Genomic DNA, 21,412 nt, shown 5'->3' with positions numbered 1-21,412 from the left:
GAAATCTGGACTTTGATGGAGCCTAAACGTAGGCCCATATCCACCCCCGCTTGCTGGTAAAGTAGAAAACAACCAATTCTAAATTCCACGGGAGAAACCTTTCTACTTTCACACCAGGAAACAGACTTTTTCCAGATACGATGATAATGCTTTGACGTCACCATCTTCCTGGCCTGGACCATGGTGGAAATAACCCTGGAGGGAAGACCCTTTCTTGCTACAATCTCCCTCTCAACTTCCAAGCCATCAAACGTAGCTGCTGTAAGTCTGGATAGACGAACGGGCCTTGCTGAAGATCGTCTTGGAGCGGCAGAGGCCAGAGATCCTCCAGAGACATGGTCAGGAGATCCCACACCCGTCGAGGCCAATCCGGGGCAATTAGAATTGACTGAAGGTACATCCATGGTGACGTCAGTGCGTCCACTGCTACAGCCTGCCGATCCCTCGTTCTAGAACAGTAACGGCATAGCTTCTTGTTGAGACGAGAAGCCATCAGATCTATCTTAGTGTTCACTCTAGGCTGTTTTAGCAGGGCGCCGCGCCCTGCCCGCTTTTTAAAAGGCAAAATCCGCCCTTCCCCTTTTGCGGTGCCCTGCTAGAACAGCCGCCCACTTCCTGCACTCCCAGCGTGTAAAGATGCCGTGCGCATGCGCGCGGCATCCATTCACACATTGGGAGAGAGCTGGAAGAAGCCCAGCACCGACGGAGGTGCTGGGCACGCCCCTAACAGTGATGTCAACGGCCACAGACGCCATCTATAGCAGCGTCTGTGGGCCGCACCGCCCACTAAAATGATGGTGGTGTGACCACGCCCCCTAATTTGCATGGCCATGCCCCCGTTTTGGGCGCGCACGCCAATGTGCCCCCGGACTCCGGCGCCCTGCCCCTTCATGATCCTAGAAGGAACACTATATCTGAGGACAGCCCCACCGGTGAATTATCCATTGAAACACCTGGGGATGTAGGCCCCATTCCCCCAGATGGAGGTTGTGTCTGCTGAGGAAGTCCGCTTCCCCGTTGTCCATGCCTGGAATGAATATGGCGGAAATGGCCCTTGCGTTGGACTCTGCCCAGAGGAGGATTCTTGACACCTCTTGCAACGCTGCTCTGCTTCTTGTTCCCCCTTGTTGGTTTATGTACGCCACTGCCAGGGCACTGTCCGACTGAACCTGGATCGCCCGATACTTCAGGAGATGAGAAGCCTGCAGAAGGGCATTGTAAATTGCCCTGAGTTCCAGGATGTTTATCGGCAGAGCAGATTCCTGTCTCGACCATATCTCCTGGAACTGGACCCCTCCTTGGGTCACAGCCCCCCAACCCCAGAGGCTGGCATCCGCTGTCAGTAGAATCCACGACTGGATATTGAAACTCCTGCCCTCTACCAGGTGAGGCACTTGTAGCCACTATAATAGAGAAATCCGGGCTTTCGGAGACAAGGTCATTTCCCGATGCATGTGAAGGTGAGAACCCAACCATTTGTCCAGTAAATCCAGCTGAAATGGCCGGGCATGGAATCTGCCGAATTGGATTAAACATAGAAACATGGAATTTGACGGCAGATAAGAACCACTTGGCCCATCTAGTCTGCCCCTTTTTTTTATCCTTTAGGTAATCTCAAACCTTTTTGAACCTTAATTCTTTGTAAGGATATTCATATGCCTATCCCAAGCATGTTTAAATTGCTCTACAGTCTTAGCCTCTACCATCTCTGATGGGAGGCTATTCCACTTATCCACTATCCTTTCTGTGAAGTAATTTTTCCTTAAATTTCCCCTGAACCTGCCTCCCTCCAGTTTCAGTGTATGTCCTTGAGTTCTATTACTTCTCTTCCTTTGAAGAATGTTTCCCTCCTGAACTTTGTTAAAACCTTTGGTATATTTGAAAGTTTTTATCATGTCTCCCCTCCAAACTATACATGTTAAGATCTTTTAGCCTTTCCGGGTAAGTTTTGTGATGTAGGCCATGCACCATTTTAGTTGCCCTTCTTTGTACACTCTCTAATGTTTTTATATCCTTCTGGAGATATGATCTCCAGAACTGGACACAGTATTCCAGATGAGGCCGCACCAATGACCTATACAGTGGCATTATTACTTCTCTTTTCCTGCTACTGATTCCTCTTCCTATGCAACCAAGCATCTGACTTGCCTTTCTCATTGCTTTGTTGCATTGCTTTCCTGCCTTCAAGTCACTTGAAATAGTGACTCCTAAATACCTTTCCTCCTCAGTAGTTTCCATTATAGTACCCTTGATACTATATTTAGCCTTTGGGTTTTTGAGACCCAAGTGCATGATTTTGCATTTTTTTTAGCATTAAACTGTAGTTGCCATGTTCTTGACCATTTTTCAAGTCTAGCTAGGTCATCAATCATTTCTTTTATCCCTCCTGGTGTGTCTACCCTGTTGCATATCTTTGTATCATCTGCAAAAAGGCATACTTTCCCTTCAATACCATTTGCAATGTCACCAAAGATATTAAAGAGAACTGGTCCGAGTACAGATCCCTGGGGTACTCCACTGGTAACATTTCCCTCCATAGATTGCACTCCATTTACTACAACTGTCTGTTTCCTATCCTGCAACCAGTTTCTTATCCATTTAACTATTTTATAATCCACCCCCACACTTTCAAGTTTATTTATCAGTCTGCGATGTGGGACAGTGTCAAATGCCTTACTAAAGTCTAGATATGCTACATCTACAGCTCCCCCTTGATCTATTATGTTCATCACAGAGTAAAAAAAGTCAATAAGATTTGTTTGGCATGATCTCCCACCAGTAAATCAATGCTGTTTTGGATCCTGTAAATTGTTTGATTTCAGATATTCCACAACTCTTTCTTTTAGTAGTTTTTCCATTACTTTCCTTACTACTGATGTAAGGCTTGCTGGTCTGTAGTTACTTGCTTCTTCCTTGCTTCCACTTTTGTACAGTGGAACTACATTTGCTCTTTTCCAGTCCTCTGGAATGGCACCTGTATTTAGTGACTGGATAAATAATTTGGTTAATGGTGCCAACAGCACATCTTTTAGCTCTTTTAGTATCCTTAGGTGTATTCCATCTGGCCCCATTGATTTATCCACTTTTAGTTTTGAAAGTTCAGTTAGGCCCTTCTCCTCTGTAAATGTACTTTCATCTACCTTATTTTTATGAATGTCCTTGCAACTTAACTCTGGCCCCTTTCCTTCCCCTTCTGTAGTAAATACTGAGCAAAAATAATGATTTAGGTGTTCTGCTATTGCCTTGTCTCCCTCTACCAAATTCTCACTCTCTGCCTTAAGTCTTATTATTCCTCCATTTGATTTTCTTCCTTCATTTATATACTTAAAAAAAAAAAAGTTTTGCCCCCTTTATCTACTGACTGGGCCATTTTCTCCTCTGCTTCTGCCTTTGCACGTCTGATCACTTTCTTAGCATCCTTCCATCTGTCAAGATACACCTCTTTGTCATTATTATTTTGAGTCTGTTTGTATTTCCTAAAAGCCATCTTTTTTGCTTTCACACTAGTTGATACTTCTTTTGTGAACCACACTGGCTTCCTTTTCCTGGTTCTTTTCCTAACCCTTTTGATACAAAGGTCTGTTGCCCTTAGTACTGCACTTTTCAGTTTTTCCCACCTCTCCTGCACCCCTTCCAAGTTCCTCCAGTCCGCCAATGAATCACTTAAACATCTCCCCATTTTTGCAAAGTCAGCATTTCTAAAATCCAACCCCTTTGTTTTTGTATGACGGGAGTTGGATCCTGTCTTTATACTAAACCATACTGCTTGATGATCACTGGACCCCAGGTGCTCACCCACATATATGTCTGATATCCTGTCACCATTTGTAAGAATGAAATCTAATATGGAGTCTTTGCGAGTGGGCTCCCTCACCAATTGCTTGAGAGATGCTCCCTGTAAGGAATTTAGAAATGTGCCACTTGTAGCTGAACTTGCAAAGGACTCCTCCCAATTTACATCAGGTAAATTAAAGTCTCCCATGATTATGACTTCTCCCTTTAAAGCAATTTTAGAGATGTCCAACAATAGGTTCCTGTCCAAATCCTGCCTCGTAAGCAGCCACCATCTTGCCCAGTAAGCGGATGCAAAGATGTATGGACACCTTGCATGGACTGAGGACCGAGCGGAACATAGCTCGTGTTTCTTCCGATGGATAGCCAAGGCCTTGTCCATCGGAAGAAACACCTTTTGAGACATTGTATCCAGTATCATTCCCAGGAACTGAGACGTTGGGTCAGTTCCAGGTGAGATTTCTGAAAATTTAGGATCCACCCATGATACATAAGGAGAGTTGTCAGATCGATGTAGTGCAGCAGACGCTTCGTGGACACAGCCTTTATGAGGAGATTGTCCATGTAGGGGACTATGTTGACTCATATCATGCGCAGTTGCAGCATCATCACCGCCATGACCTTGGTGAAGACCCTCAGAGCTGTGGATAATCCAAAGGGTAAGGCTCGAAACTGGAAATAGTCATCCAATATGGCAAACCTGAGGTAAGCCTGATGAGGAGGCCCCATGGGAATGTGTAGGTAAGCATCCTTGACATCCAGAGACACCAGGAACTCCCCCCTCCTCCAAAGCGGACACCACCGCCCGCAGAGATTCCATCTTGAAGTTTAACACCCGCAGATACAGGTTTAGAGACTTTAGGTTCAAGATGGGGCGCACCAAACAGTCTGTTTGGGAACGACAAAAAGACTGTAGGAAAAACCCGTTTAGTAACGGAGGAGGTACAGAAACCACCACCCCTGTCTGCAAAAGTTTTTGAATAGCCTCTTGCAAGGAAACTTTTGCTGCGGATAAAGCTAGTAAGCACGACTTGAAAAATCTGTGAGGAGGGAGTGTTTGAAATTCCAGACGGTATCCTTGGGAAATGAGGTCCCTCACTCAAGGATCCCAGCAGGATGCCGCTCACACGTGGGCGAAGTGTTGAAGGCAAGCAATCACCTGAAATTCGCCTTGCTGCTGGGGCCAACAGTCACGCGGAAGTCTTAGAGACAGGGAATCCAGTGGTCAGGTCCAGGGAGGCAGCAGCTGCAGGTTTACGGGACTTACCACAAGATCCTCTGGGAGTGGTGGAGGCCTCTAAGCCTTGCCACCCGAAAGTACTGAAAGGAGGGTCCGGTGTAAGAATGTCTAGCAGGTGACGCAGATAGGTAGACTTACCCGCCATTGCTTGGGAGATCCATTTAGTCTCCAAACAAAGCATCACCTGTAAAGGAAAGAATTTCTACACCCTTTTTGGAATCAGCGTCTGCTGACCACTGATGCAACCACAGAGCTCTGTGCGCCGAAACAGCCATAGCAGTAGTGCGGCCATTAATCTAACAACTCCTTAATAGCCTCGCTCACAAAATTAGCAGCATCCTGTATATGTTGCAGTAGAGTAACTACCTAATCTCTGGGAAAATTGTCAAAACCATCAATAACATTATCAGACCACTTGACTATTGCCCTGGAAATCAACCCACAAATAATTTTGTGGGGCGTTGTGCTGAGCCTGCTGCCGTATATATTGCCATGAGCGTGGTCTCAATCTTACGGTCAGCTAGCTCTTTTAGGGTTATAGCCCCTGGTATCGGCAGTACCAATTTTTTTAGACAGTCTGGATACAGACGTGTCGACTGACGGCGGAGGGGAAATGGGGGTAGGGGGTTCCCATACCTTCCTGTCCTCAGCCGAGAGGGGAAAAGTAGATAAAAACCTCTGAAGAATTTAACATTTTTTTTTTTAACAGGGTTTAACCAAGCCTCCCTGGCCAGGGAGTTTAATTCCTTAGACACAGGAAAAGTTGCTGAGCTCTTGGATCTAGCATTAAAGTATAACTCCTCATCTGGTTCCGCCTCCTGATCCTGTATGTGAAGAACCTCTCTTACAGCAAAAATGAGAGCCTCCACCCCAGGGGACAGAGAGCTGTCCTCATCCATATCATCATCATCATCATCATCATCATCCACATCAGGCTGATCAGAATCAGACTGGAGCACCTGTGGCAGTAAGCATTTATGTGACACCACTAGAGGGCGCTGAGTAGCCTTCTTGGCATCTCCTGCTTTAGCCACACAATCAATAGAATGTTTTAATACCTTTCTCTCTCTTTTAGAAGCAGCTAAATCCAAATTTACATTTTGAATCATGCTTTTAAAGCTATCTAACCAGTCAGGTGCTTGTGAGCTGGGTCCCTGTGAAGATAAGGAACATTGCTCACACATAAGTGACCCCGCTGAAGAGGGTGTAGAATTGCAAGCAGCACACATAATAACCATGTCAACAGAAATCATACACAGAAGTAATACACCAATAGCCCACTGACCAACACCCCACACAGACCCTAGAGAGCCCCTGGAGTGACACTGAGGAGCGGACACCAGCACACAGCAGCACAATGTGTTGAATTATGTGTATGAACTGATACTAGTGCAGCAGTGCTACCGCTGGCGTGCTCACCCCTATGCTATGACCCCCTCGTACCAGTTTACAATCCGTAGCAGCGTAAGTCCTGGAGGAGCAGCGTGCATGCAGCAGGAAATTGCGCCTTCCCGACGCTCGTCTCGCTCCGGGAAGCCCTGTCCCTTGTAATGGCGCTAGTCCCTAATACAGATTATACTGGCCACATACAAAACAGTAAAGCATGGGTTATCGTACACACAAAGCCTTTTAAGACAGTGAGCACTGCAGGGCAACAGCCCTGAACCAGAATGTCCGCGGCGGGCCACGCAGCTCTGGGCCCATGACCGCCACATGACTTGCTGCCAAACTGCACCGGGGACCCGCTAACCAGGACCCAGGTGTAACACTCACCGCATCTTGGAACTTCGCCATCTGTTACAGGGTGGCGGCTAGCTGCTGGCGTGGGCACACATACTGACGATGTGTGATCAGCGCCTCAGGAGCTCAGTGTCCCGTCAGCTGGGATTATGAACCATTAACCCTCGGGATGTTGGTTCGGTCCCCCCTCCAAGTCCAACGAAGCAGGTAGTCTGGTTGCCAACCAGAGCTATCTGAAAACAATAAAACTAAAATAACAGTAAAGAAAAGAAAAAAAAATCTCTGGAGCTCCAGAGAAGTGCACCCGGCTCCTAGGGCACAGTTTTCTAAACAGAGTCTGGTAGGAGGGGCATAGAGGGGAGGAGCCAGCACACACATACACACTAAAGGTTTTGAAGTGCCAGGCTCCAGTGGACCCGATCCATACCCCATGGTACTAAAGTACAAGACCCCAGTATCCACTAGGACGTAAGAGAAAAGAAAAACAATAAGCTGAGGATAGCAGTGATTAATGACCAGCAGGGAGTATTTTATGTAAACTTTGGAGGACACCGGACATACACCTTCTGCATCTCTTCCCTAGTTACACCCATTCACTATTGTATTGCATTACACTCTTCAGCTTTGTTTAGGCTGCCACTAAAACAATACTGCATACTAGACTATTGATATTGCCAACACCTAATGCTTTTACTTGTGTGGTTTAACATTTATACCTCTGCAGTTCACTACTATGCACTGCCTTCATATATACAGTGTGAATAGTTTAAAATGTGATCTACTGATCACTATGTTGAAAGCTTTAGCTATACTCCATGCCTGTTGGTCTATCAAGCATTCAGCGACTAGAGCTAAAGCATTACTTAACAATCAATAAGTCTTGATTTTAAGGTGTGGTACAGAAACAAATAAGTTAACATGGGATTGTACAATCACCCGTAAGTATATACCCTAGCAATAAAGATACATACTGGTTCACATATTTAGTGTTCTTACTGAACCTATAAAAAGGTACAAGAAACTACGGCATACCAGGAGAACTGCTCTCCAAGATTTCAAGGTTGATTTCTGATTCAAAAGCCACAGAAGACTGAGGACTTGTCACTTCCTCCATTGCAGATGATGCTTTTACTCCTACACTGCAATTCTGAAAATAAATATGCAGTTTTGTAAGAGCAGCAGAAGCCAAATCTTACAGAGCAAGCGACAGCCAGCAGCTACAGCACCGAGTACAAAGCGTGTCTGACTGTATCATCAGGTAAAATCATGGCGTGGAAACCATTCAAAAGTTTGGGGGTGATTCAATTATTTTTTCCTCGCCAGATTTCCAATCTAAAGTGACAGGAGACTCGGGGACGATATTCGAGTACTTTTTAACGCTCCCTACTGTACCGGGTTTAGCCATGTAAAATGGCTAAACCAGACTAAAGTTCTGGGCGCGTTGCGAAAAAAGTGCTGTGTGCACGCCTAAACAGCCAACTTCTCGCACATTTCAGCTCGCCACCTCAGGGGGCTACAAGCTGAAATGCCAGAAGCGGCAGCAGCTGTTCGTACCTGAATGGAGCAACAACTGAATTGCTCAGTCAGGCGCCTGGCACCGACAGCTGCCAGCTAAAACAATTGAATTGCCCCCTTGATCTACTAAGTGCATTTATAAAAATAGATTTCTAATGTTTACCAAGTTCTTTAAGATGCACCATCTCATGACAGGTCCGTAACAACAAATACTTTGGTTTTTGGGTTTTTTTGATGGAAGGGTTACATACAGTCAGGCACTAAATGTATAACTCATTTCTATCACTATACCCCTACCAATAGTACATATTAAGTAAAAACACAAAAAGCATGTGTAACACACTACAGACATGGACGGATGAGAGAGAGTAATGTGCTTTACCTAGGTTTCAGGGAGATGTTAGTCTTGATCCATCCTGCAGATATAAATGAAAGGTAATACTGGAGGGGTCACAGCGGGCTCTTGGCTCAACACTCACATGCAGATGTGGAGGACAACTTAGGAAATACACATGCCTTTCTTTCACCACACAGTTCTACTCAGTTTTCTCCACCCCCTAAGGGTGTGACCCTAAAAGAAAGACAAAAGCTCAACTTATCTGCTGTGCATGATGGACCATACAGAAAATGGAGATGAATATTAATAATGGTTAAAATCCAACTTTCAAATTGGATATAAATTATGTTACAGCAAAAAAAAAATAAAAAAAAAAAAATAAAAAATGTTTTGTTAAACTTCACACACGCAGGTGCTCATCCATAAATACAAGAAAAAAAAATAGGATTTTAAATTACCTACAGATCCTTTTCTCGTAGTCCATAAGGGATATTGGGGAGACTTCGTACGATGGGGTATAGACGGGTCCAAAGGAGCCGGTGCACTTTAAATTTCTTCAACTGGGTGTGCTGGCTCCTCCCCTCTATGCCCCCTCCCACAGGCAGTTACAGGTAAAATAGTGCCTGAAGGAGAAAGGACATACTTGAGAGAAGGAACAAACAGCAATGAGTGGCGAGTTTTACGCACCAGCACACCACGAATATAAAACGACCAGCAATGACTGGTAACAAAACAGCAACAGCTGAACAGGTAACCATAGAAAGGAGAACCTGCAGAAAAGTCAATGCACTGAGGCGGGCACCCAAAATCCCTTATGGACTACGAGAAAAGGATTTATCGGTAGGTCATTAAAATCCGATTTTCTCTAGCATCCATAAGGGATATTGGGGAGACTTAGTACGATGGGGACGTCCCAAAGCTTCCAGAACGGGCAGGAATGTGCGGAGACGTTTGCAGCAGCGCCTGCCCAAACTGGGAATCCTCTTTGGCCAGGGTATCAAACCTGTAGAACTTTACAAAAAAGTGTTCTTCCCCGCCCAGGTAGCAGCTCAGCAAAGTTGCAAGGCCAAGACTCCACGGGCAGCACCCCAGGTAGAGCCCACTGATCTTGCAGAGAGTGGGCCTTGAAAGACCTAGGAACAGGTAAGGCTGCCGACACATAGGCCTGATGGATAGTAAGCCTAAGCCAATGAGCAATCGACTGCTTTGAAGCAGGGCAATCCTTTTTCTGCGCATCATACAGTATGAACAAGGAATCAGTCTTTCTGATCCGAGCCACTCTCTTAACATCGATCTTCAAGGCTCGCACAGCTTCCAATGTCTCCGGAGGAGCAGAAGTGCCAGAACATGATGGAACCACAGCAGGTTAAGTGGAACACAGAGACAACCTTCGTCAGGAACTTCTGCCTAGTCCTGAGCTCCGCTCTGTTCTCGTAAAAGACCAAGTAAGGGATTTTACACGATAAGGAACCGATTCTGAGACACGCCTAGCAGAAGCGGGGGCCAATAACATCACCGTCTTCCACGTGAGGTACTTGTCTTCTACAGTCATCAGAGGTTCAAACCAGGAGGACTGTAGAAATTGCAACATTACAGTCAAATCCCAGGGTTCCGTGGGTGGCACAAAAGGAGGTTGAATGTGAAACACCCCTTGCAAGAAGGTCTAAACTTCTGGCAATACTGCTAATTTCTTCTGGAAGAAAATTGAGAGCGCTGAAATCTGGACCTTAAATGGAACCCAGACGCAAGCCCTTATCCACACCAGCCTGCAGGAAACGTCCCAAGAGGAACTCCGCAGGCGGATACGTGCGTTCCTCGCACCAAGAGGCATATCTCCTCCAGAAATGATGATAGTGTTTGATGTCACAGGTTTTCTGGCTTGAACCATGGTAGCAATAACCTTTTTGGATTGCCCTTGTGAGCTAGGATGTTCCGCTGAACCTTCATCATGCCATTAAACGAAGCCACCGTATGTCCTGGTAGACGAATGGTCCTTGTTGAAGAAGATTTCTTCTCAATGGACAAGTGTCTTCGATGGACATGTCCAGAAGACTCGCGTACCAAGCCCTCTGAGGCCAATCCGGGGCAATCAGAATTGCCAGGACCCTTTGATTCCCAATTCACTTCAGCACCCTTGGGAGCAATGGAATTGGAGGAAACAGGTAGACCAGCCGGTAAGGCCACGGCAATGTCAGAGCATCTACTGCCCTCGCCTGTGGGTCCCCGGTTCGTGAGCACTACCAACGAAGCTTCTTGTTGAGACAAGAAGCCATCATTTCTATTTGTGGGCAACCCCACCGGTCGATGATCTGCTGAAACACCTGATGGTGAAGCCCCCATTCTCCCGGGTGGAGATCGTGACTACTCAGGAAGTCCGTTTCCCAGTTGTCCACTCCCGGAATGAAGATTGCAGACAGTGCTCTTGCATTTCTTTCTACCCAGAGGAGTCTCCTTGACACCTCTCGCATGCAGGCCCTGCTTTTTGTCCTTCCTGGACGATGGATGTACTCCACTGACGTGGCGTTGTCCAACTGTACCTGGATCGCGTGATTCCCTGAGCAGAGGAGAGGCCTGAAGCAGAACATTGCAGATCGCCCGAAGTTCCAGAATGTTGATCGGAAGGAGCGCTTCCTGGGCTGACCACCTGCCCTGGAACTGAGCCTCCTAGGTGACAGCTCCCCATCCTGACTCGCATCCGTCATAAAGAGGATCCAATCCTGAAACTTTGGCCATCCAGTATTTTGGAGAACTGCAGCCACCACAGGAGAGAAATCCTGGCCTGAGGTGACAGCCGAATTATCCGGTGCATCTGAAGACTTGCTCAGGAGATCCAATTGAAAAGTCCTGGCATGAAACGTTCCATACTGGAGCGCCTCGTACGAGTCAACTATTTTCCCCAACAATCTTATGCAAAGATGGATGGATACCCGACTAGGTCGGAGAACCATTGGGACCATCTCCTGAAGTGTTCTTGCCTTGTCCTCTGAGAGGAACACCTTTTGGGCCACAGTATCCAGCAACATTCCCAGGAACAGGAGCCTCTGAGCGGGCTACAGGTGGGACTTCTGTAAATTGAGGAACCACCCGTGGTGTGACTGGAGTTGGTAGCACGGTCTATATGGAGCAATAAAAACTCCCTGGTAAGGGACAACATTGACCCCCTGGACCCGGAGTTGGAACATCCTCTCCGCCATCACCTTCGTGAACACCCTCTGAGCTGTGGACAGGCCGAAGGGTAATGCCTGGAACTGGTAGCGATCGTTCAACAGGGCAAACCTCCGGTAAGCCTGATGAGGTGGCCAAATCGGGATATGGGGATAGGCGTCTTTGATATCCATGGAGACCATGAACTCCCGTTCTTCCAGGCCCGCAATCACTGCTCGCAATGATTCCATCTTGAACTTGAAAACCTTTAAGTAAGGGTTCAAGGATTTTAGATTCAAAACGGGTCGTACCGAACTGTCCGGTTTTGGTACTATGAACAGGATAGAGTAGTAACCCTGTCACTGTTGTTGCAGCAGCACTGGAACAATCACTTGGAATTGCACCAATTTTAGGATGGCCTGTTGCAGCGTAACACGCGTATCCTCCAAAGCTGGTTAAGTTTGATCTGAAAAATCGTTTGGAAGGAGCACTGTCGAACTCCAGCTTGTAGCCCTGAGAAATGAGGTCCTTGACCCAGATATCCTGGCAGGATCTTTCTCAAATGCGGCTGCAGTGACACTGCCGAGCTCCCACCTCGAGATCGCCTCAGGGTGGGTGGGCACCGCCATGCTGAGGCCTTAGTGGAAGCAGTACTGGTGTGCTCCTGAGAACTGGCGATCGCTGGTTTTCTTGTCTTACCTCTGGTGCCTCTAGCTGCATTGGAGGAACTCTGGCCCTAGATCTAAACCAGTTAGACCAAAATGACTGGGTAGACGGCCCCGGGTAGGAACGCCTAGTCGGCAGGGCCCCAGAAGGAAAAAACGTGGATTTCCCAGCAGTAACTTTAGAAATCCACGTATCCAATTCTACCCCGAAGAGCCATTTCCCCGAAAAGGGAAGATCCTCGACACTGCACTTGGATTCTGCATCCACTATCCACTGACGCAACAACAAACCCCTGCGCACCTACACTACCATAGCAGTGGTCCTGGCATTAATATTGCTTATCTCCTTGAGAGAGTCACACAGGACCCGTGCGGTGTCCTGAATGTGCTTCAGGTGAGTCACTGTAGTGGCCACGGGAATATCCCCCAAGAGGCCCGGGAATATCCCCCAAGAGGCCCTCCTGAATCTGAGTAGCATGAGACGTCCAGCAACCTGCAATGACCGGTCTTTGAGACACACCCACTGCTGTGTAGATAGACTTCAGTGTAGTCTCTATCTTCCTATCCCCAGAGTCCTTCATGGTGAAGGAGCCCAGGGCCGGCAGCACCGACTTCTTGGATAGGCGAGAGACAAACACCCACAGCCGGGGGTTCTTCCCAAAATTTCCTGCGTTCAGAAGCAAATGGGAAAGTGTGTAAAAATCGTTTTGACACTTGGTATTTTTTATCTGGGTTTTTCCAGGCTAGCTTAAATAGGTCATCTAACTCTGCAGAATCAGGGAAAGTGACATTGGACTTGCTCTGCGTGAAGAAAAACGACTGCTGTGATGCAGCGTCCTCTAAAGGGAGCTTTAACACGTCCCGTATAGTCAAAATGAGGGGTTCAATACCCTGTGTAGTAGGGGAATCCCCAGTAATAGGTTCCAATTCCTCCCCCTCCTCCAGTATTTCCTCATCTGATACTGACAGTAAAGCAGGCAATCCACATTTTTGTGTTCCTGAATTAGAGAGGGGGGGGGGGGGGGGCTGGTCAGCCCTTGCAGCCAGGTCTGCAACAGCCTGCTGCAATTGTTGAGTTTTTTGGAGCATTAGCAGTGAGCTGAGCCAGGAAGGCTCTTGACCCCCCCAACCCCCTCACTGAGCTGTTATAACCGACTACACTGTTCACATGATATTGAACCAGACGTAGGAGGGGAGAATCTGGTGGGACATACTGTACACTGCATAACTGGTGTTTTACCATGTTTACACTTACATACGTACAGACAAGTAATATGATAGCAAGCATGCCCTTACTGTATATGAGAGGGAGAGAGAGAGACCAGCACACTCAAACTAAACAGCCCCAGTGAGGCTGCAAGCAGTTTTATCACAGTGAAACACTGAAGTTTTTGTCCTGTTCAGGACACAGATTGGTGTACAATAGCGGCTCAGTTTTCCTGAGTGTCTGGAGGAGCTGTGTGTGCCTGCTGCTGCAGCTGTAAGCAGAGGAAGGTGCCAAAATGCCGCTGGTCCTGCTCTGAGGTAGCTCCGCACCCTATAATGGCGCCGGAGTTTCATCTATATTTATACTGGCAAGTCTCCCCATGAGTAAAAAACATAACACAAGTGCTAGTTTTACCCACCGATGCCAGTGTACACAGGGGTGCTATAGTGGGTCGTCCCCCCAGGAGGGTCCCGTATGCCGCGCTCACGTTCTGCCGCACCATGAACCGGGGGACCCCCCTAGCGGAGCCTCCGGTTGGAACTCACCACTGATGTCACCATCAGGCTATTGCTGGGGATGCGGCGTGCTGCGATTGTGACCGCCAAGGAACAGTGCCCCGCTGTGCAATAACATCTCAGGACGGTGGTTCTGCAGCGGGGAAGCAGCTCTGACACCTCGCAAGGCCGGTGACTTCCCCCCAACTCCCACGGTGCAGGTATGCCGTTGCCCAAACAGCATACCGAAAATAAAGATTGAAAAGAAACTGAAGTAAACTCTGGAGCTTCAGAGTGTGCATCCTCTCCTGTGGGCACTTTTTTCTAAACTGCCTGTGGGAGGGGCATAGAGGGGAGGAGCCAGCACACCCAGTTGGAGAAATTTAAAGTGCACCGGCTCCTTTGGACCCCGTCTATACCCCATCGTACTAAGTCTCCCCAATATCCCTTATGGATGCTAGAGAAATAGTGCAATAATTAGTCTTAATGGTTGACAAGATTATGCAAAACTATATCTGCGTTAAAAAACTAATTCTTTGGGGGGCGTGGCCACGGCAGCACAGGAGTAGGAAGCAGATCCCGGGAGCTCCCTGGATTAAACATCCTCCTGTAATATCCTGGCCCCTTTGGTGTGCCTGAATACCCTGCTTTTCTTCCCTACGCTGCAGGGCACCGGCAGGCGATTTCCCCGCTCTCCCCGGGGTCTGTACGGCCGAGGAGACATACTTCCGGATTTGCGGCCTATACCTCCTCCGGATCCCCGGCCTCAATTTTGGAGATTCCCGGCCGCGCTGTGCACGGGGCCTCAGAGACGGGCCGCTGTCGCTGCTGGACGCTGCGGGGCAGTGTGGGGACGACGGCTGGTCACCCTCCTACTTGTGGGCTGCAGATCGGAGCCCTGACCCTTCGGAACGTACCCAGCAAATCCTGGAGGGAAGAAAAGGGCACTGTGTGTGGCGGCCATTTCGTGGATAGCTGCATGTACGGCCCCACTGCTCTGGACTGCTGCTTCCAGTCATAGAGGGAACACTCTCACTTAAAGGCTGCCTGATATGTAACTGGTGAGTGACTTCTACCTCCTGGGATCAAATTACACTTTGACTTCAGTTGCTGTCTTATTTTACATACTAAATAACTGCATCGCTCCTGCTCTCACCTATACTCTGGGACGCTGCCAGTACTTTCTTTTACATTTGCCTACTACTTTGGAGACCAGCTGCGGATGCGTTTCTGCTTATTACAACCCTAAAATTCACTCATTGCTGAAGTCTCCTTCTACGCTTTTGACCTGAGATTATAACGGAGTGTCTGTTACTACCTATTGTCCGTCATGGTTCGGGACGGCCAGCGCACGGCTGCGGCGAAGCTGGAGAAATTTGCCAGACAACCTAACCCACTAAACCAACGGGCCTCGCAGGCCGCTTCGCAGGGGGCCTCTCCGTCCCACTCCTACTCCCCATCTGCAACAGCTGCTGAATCCCCTAACACACCCGCAGCTCCATCTCTTCAACAAGTGCTGGAGGCAATAGCTGGATCGGAACAGCGTCTTTCAGATAAGATGGAGAAAGTGCAGTGTGATCTCTCACTGCTTCGGCAGGACGTCCAGCGCATACGAGAGAGAGTGGGAGAGGCAGAAACCCGTGTCTCGAATCTGGAGGATATGTGCGGTCCTATGAAACAATCTATTTCCACGGTAACCCAGCAAGTAACATCCCTTCAATCCAAATTACTAGACATAGAGGGTCGGCTGCGTAGAAATAATGTGCGATTTGTGGGCCTGCAGGAGAAGGAGGAGGGCTCCCAGCCTGAGGTCTTCCTGGAGTCATGGCTTAAGGAACTATACGGCGCTGAATCCTTCACGGCACAGTTTACGGTGGAGCGTGCACACCGGATACCATCTCGTCCTCTACCTCCTGGCGCCCCTCCGCGCACCTTCATCGCCAAATTTCTGCATTATAAGGACCGTGACTCGGTCCTCCGGTTGGGACGCACAAAAGGCCCCCTTACCAGGAACGGGGTTACCGTGTTTGCTTTTCCTGATTTTGCCGCGGAAGTCCAGAAGGATCGAGACCAGTTTATGCCTATCAAGAGGCGCCTCAGAGACCTGAACCTCTCCTACTCTATGCTATTCCCCTCCCGACTCCGGGTGGTAGCGGACGGGGAAACCAAATTCTTCAATTCCCCTAGAGAGGCGGCCCAATGGCTGGACAGATGTGCACCGGGAGCGCGCCAGATGGCCCCGGATTGAGGCCCTGCACTGTCTAATGATCGGTTGGGACCACCAGAGGCATCTACCCATTGTCCAGGGAGCACCCCCTTGGCGTTGGTGGCTCAGGACTTTTCTTTTCTTTCTCTTGATCGCTTGACTTTGGTTAAGGGTTTTGTTTAGTATTTAGCCCTTGAGAGATAGAAACGGTAGTTTGGGATTTAAGTATGCCGAAGTTAGGGGTGGTATACGGGGAGGGGGGGAGAGTTCAGCGAACAGCTTGTTGCTGTGCCTTACACAAGTTTTTTTCTTTCTATAGTTTGTTATTTTTCTCATGCTTAAATTTGTTTTGGAGTACATTCATTTTGATGTGGGAAGTATGTCTGATGCATTGGATACTGTCGATTAAGAATCAGGGATTGAGTAGTATAGCATTGTTATTACCCTCACTAACAATTTCCAGGAATATTCGCTGGACTGTATCTTTAGGTTACTACATAGAATATTACCAGATCTATGGCTAATTTGAAATTTCTGACATGGAATCTTCGAGGTTTAAATAATAAGATAAAGCGTTCCTTAGTATTAACTACACTTCGGAAATATGGCCCGGATGTTGCATGTCTCTGCGAGACTCACTTGGAGGGGAATAGGTTACTGTCACTTAGAAGACCCTGGGTGGGCTGGGCCTATCACGCTTCTCACTCCTCTTCCTCCAGGGGTGTGTCAATCCTGATAAAGAAATCGGGCCAATTTGAGCTGGTATCGGTCAAGACTGACAAACACGGTCGATTTGTGTTCCTTGAATGTAGACTAAGTTCCCAACCCTACTACATACTGGCGGTTTATATCCCCCCCCCCCCACCATTCTCGTACGATGTACTACAGCAAGCCGGTTCATTCATAGCCTCCTCTCCGGACACCCCGGTAATTTGCTTGGGTGACTTTAACAATGTCATGAATTTAGCTTTAGACAGATGGCGCTCTCCGCAGGCTGCTGGGGTCCGCTCTAGTCCTACTAAATTTGCTGATTTTCTGAATAATTTGCAGTGGGTGGTTGTGTGGAGAGCTCGGCACCCTACGACTAGACAGTTTTCATGCTTCTCTGGCACGCATGGTTCGTTCTCCAGGATCGATCTGACCCTACTCTCCCCCGTTCTTCTCCCTAGGGTGGTTGACGTCCAGTACGAGGCCCGGGGTATATCTGATCACTCCCCTATGATGTTGACTCTCGCTATGGTGAGCCAGAGAGGTCAATCTTACTGGAAACTGCATCCTTCCTGGCTGCTGCAAATAGGTGACTGCTCTGACCAGGTGACTCAGTGGGAGGGATACTTTACTGACAATGTAGGCTCGGCCCCCGGAACAGTGGTTTGGGATTCATTTAAGGCATTCCTAAGGGGAACGTATATTAGACGTATTTCTGCCCTCAAAATGTCCTGCAGGGAGAGAGAGCGAGCCCTTGAGAGTGACGCCAGGGATTTGGAATCTAGATACTTGGTGGATGGCACCCCTGCGCTGAAGGTACGCTGGCTGGCGGCCCAGTCGGCATGGGTGGCTCATCTGTCTGATAAAAACTCGCGCTCGCTTCTATTTCAGGCTACTAATATTTACATGCAGGGCGATAGGCCAGGTGGCCTGTTGGCTCGATTGGTGCACAGTGACCGCCCAGGTTCTACAATTGCTCAGATGACCGGTAGCAATGGCGCCCTTGTGAACACCACGCCGGAAATTGCGCAGCTATTCCGCTCCTACTATGCTGAGGTCTACAGTTCACAACTGGTAGACTCGACATCAGACCTCTCCGCTTACTTAAGTAATATTCCCCTACCCACACTCCCCCCGGAGGCCTCTGAGATGCTGGAGGCACCCTTAACTCTGGAAGAGGTAACGGCGGCTATTGGCTTGTCTCCCAGCGGTAAGGCACCGGGCTATGACGGCATCCCCTCAGAGGTATACAAGACCCATATTGATTTCTTCGGTCCTAGGCTTCACGCCCTGTATTCTGATATTTTTGTTAATTATCACCTTCCCCCCTCTATGGCGGAGGCGATTATTATAGTTATCCCGAAGCCCGGAAAAGACCCTAGATCCCCAGAATCCTACAGACCGATATCATTGATTCCCACTGACGCTAAGATCCTGGCAAAGATTTTAGCAGTACAACTCAACACCGTAATTACTTCCATTATCCACTCCGACCAGACCGGCTTTATGCCAGGGATGTCCACTTCTATTAACCTACGTAGATTATATACCATTTTACAAATCCCCTCTGACTCGGTAGTGGTCTCGCTGGATGCCGCCAAGGCATTTGACAGTATCGAGTGGTCCTATCTATGGGAGGTCATGACCGCTATGGGTTTCGGGCCTAATTTTATAAAATGGATTAAATTGCTTTATCAGCACCCGACTGCCAGGATCTCAGTGAATGGCTATATCTCTCCCTCGTTCCGCCTGTCTCGCGGGACCAGGCAGGGATGTCCTCTGTCCCCAACCTTGTTTGCCCTGGCCATCGAACCCTTGGCATGTCTAATAAGGTCCCACCCAGGCGTGGTGGGCATTCATACCGGCCCTCGTGAGGATAGGATTGCCATTTACGCTGATGACATGCTGTTGTCTCTGCAGGATTACAGCAGGTCTATGCCTACAGTGTTGCAATTGATTGAGGAGTTCGGTGTATATTCAGGCCTTCATATTAACTGGTCTAAGTCCTCTATTATGCCTTTGATTACGACCCCCCCCTTCCTGCTGCTCCTAAAATCTCCCTACCGCTATGTTGGACGGCGAAATTTAAATATCTTGGGATTCAGGTAACCAATGACCCCTCTGACTTTACACCTTTGAACCTTGATCCGATCATGCAACAAATTACTCGTAAATCCAAGACTTGGTGTAAGCTTCCATTGACTGTATCTGGCAGGGTCAGCCTCGTAAAAATGATAATACTACCTAAGATTTTATATGTGGTTCTGCAATCCCCTGTATATATTCATCCATCCTTCTTTAGAAAATTGAATAGTGTCCTGTCTTCTTTAATATGGGCTAGCAAACGTCCTAGAATACAACTGAACACTCTCACCAGGCTGCGCAGCGACGGAGGTCTGGCCTTGCCAAACTTTCAGATGTACTACTACGCCGCTCAGCTGTCTCATATTAGTGCATGGGTGCAGGATACTGGCGTCACTTCTCTACACTGGGTATTTGTCCAATGCTACTTCCCCGACTTATCCGCCCTGCAGGTGTTGCTGAGTGGGACCTTGGCCCGGTTCCTCCCTCCTCTTATATACAAAGCCATGAAGGTGTGGCAGGCACTAAAAATTCTTTTGAAATTTGATGGATTGGACCCGGACACCCCCCTCTGGTATTCTAAATGGCTCCCTGAACTGTATGCGCTCGAGGGAAGGGAAGTTTGGGCCCCTAAATCAGTGATTTCCATAAATCACCTTTATACGGATAATACGCTCAAATCCTTCCAACAACTAAAAATAAGAATTTACTTACCGATAATTCTATTTCTCGTAGTCCGTAGTGGATGCTGGGGACTCCGTAAGGACCATGGGGAATAGCGGCTCCGCAGGAGACTGGGCACAAAAGTAAAAGCTTTAGGACTACCTGGTGTGCACTGGCTCCTCCCCCTATGACCCTCCTCCAAGCCTCAGTTAGGATACTGTGCCCGGACGAGCGTACACAATAAGGAAGGATTTTGAATCCCGGGTAAGACTCATACCAGCCACACCAATCATACCGTACAACCTGTGATCTGAACCCAGTTAACAGCATGATAACAGAGGAGCCTCTGAAAAGATGGCTCACAACAATAATAACCCGATTTTTTTGGTAACAATAACTATGTACCAGTATTGCAGACAATCCGCACTTGGGATGGGCGCCCAGCATCCACTACGGACTACGAGAAATAGAATTATCGGTAAGTAAATTCTTATTTTCTCTAACGTCCTAAGTGGATGCTGGGGACTCCGTAAGGACCATGGGGATTATACCAAAGCTCCCAAACGGGTGGGAGAGTGCGGATGACTCTGCAGCACCAAATGAGAGAACTCCAGGTACTCCTCAGCCAGGGTATCAAATTTGTAGAATTTTACAAACGTATTTGCTCCTGACCAAGTAGCTGCTCGGCAAAGTTGTAAAGCCGAGACCCCTCGGGCAGCCGCCCAAGATGAGCCCACCTTCCTTGTGGAATGGGCTTTTACAGATTTTGGCTGTGGCAGGCCTGCCACAGAATGTGCAAGCTGAATTGTACTACAAATCCAACGAGCAATAGTCTGCTTAGAAGCAGGAGCACCCAGCTTGTTGGGTGCATACAGGATAAACAGCGAGTCAGATTTTTCCGACTCCAGCCGTCCTGGAAACCTATATTTCCAGGGCTCTGACAACGTCCAGCAACTTGGAGTCCTCCAAGTCCCTAGTAGCCGCAGGCACCACAATAGGTTGATTCAGGTGAAACGCTGAAAACCACCATAGGGAGAAACTGAGGACAAGTCCTCAATTCCGCCCTGTCCGAATGGAAAATCAGATGAGGGCTTTTACAGGATAAAGCCGCCAATTCTGACACGCACCTGGCCCAGGCCAGGGCCAACAGCATGACTACTTTCCATGTGAGATATTTTAACTCCACATATTTAAGTGGTTCAAACCAATGTGACTTTTGGAACCCAAAAACTACATTTAGATCCCAAGGTGCCACTGGAGGCACAAAAGGAGGCTGTATATACAGTACCCCTTTCACAAACGTCTGAACTTCAGGGACTGAAGCTAGTTCTTTTTGGAAGAAAATTGACAGGGCCGAAATTTGAACCTTAATGGACCTCCATTTCAGGCCCATAGACACTCCTGTTTGCAGGAAATTTAGGAATCGACCTAGTTGAAAATTCCTCCGTCGGGGCCTTACTGGCCTCGCACCACGCAACATATTTTCGCCAAATGCGGTGATAATGTTTTGCGGTTATATCTTTCCTGGCTTTGATCAGGATAGGGATGACTTCATCCGGAATGCCTTTTTCCTTCAGGATCAGGCGTTCAACCGCCCTGCCGTTAAACGCAGCCGCGGT

At 48.1% G+C, this 21,412-nt stretch overlaps 1 protein-coding gene across 8 annotated transcripts in view; it reads right to left on the bottom strand.

Moving 5' to 3' along the window:
• DIDO1 (death inducer-obliterator 1) overlaps nucleotides 1-21,412 on the bottom strand; it is a 197,489-nt gene that overhangs the window by 124,421 nt on the left and 51,656 nt on the right. For 3 of the 8 annotated variants that reach the window (XM_063959269.1, XM_063959271.1, XM_063959272.1), the window contains exons 2-3: nucleotides 8,670-8,858; nucleotides 7,805-7,919 (exon numbers count right to left, since the gene is read on the bottom strand). The exons of 1 other annotated variant lie outside the window; for it this stretch is intronic. In XM_063959269.1, coding sequence (XP_063815339.1) covers nucleotides 7,805-7,886 — 82 coding nt within the window. In that variant the 5' untranslated portion in view covers nucleotides 7,887-7,919; nucleotides 8,670-8,858. The remainder of the gene's footprint in view (nucleotides 1-7,804; nucleotides 7,920-8,669; nucleotides 8,859-21,412) is intronic. 4 more of the 8 variants (XM_063959273.1, XM_063959275.1, XM_063959274.1 and 1 more) reach the window with 4 other exon arrangements.

This window comes from Pseudophryne corroboree, chromosome 3 (assembly GCF_028390025.1).
Source record: "Pseudophryne corroboree isolate aPseCor3 chromosome 3, aPseCor3.hap2, whole genome shotgun sequence".
In the NCBI taxonomy this organism is placed as follows: Eukaryota; Metazoa; Chordata; class Amphibia; order Anura; family Myobatrachidae; genus Pseudophryne; species Pseudophryne corroboree.
Note: the sequence above shows the minus strand (reverse complement) of the source record. Positions and strands in the feature narration are given on the sequence as shown.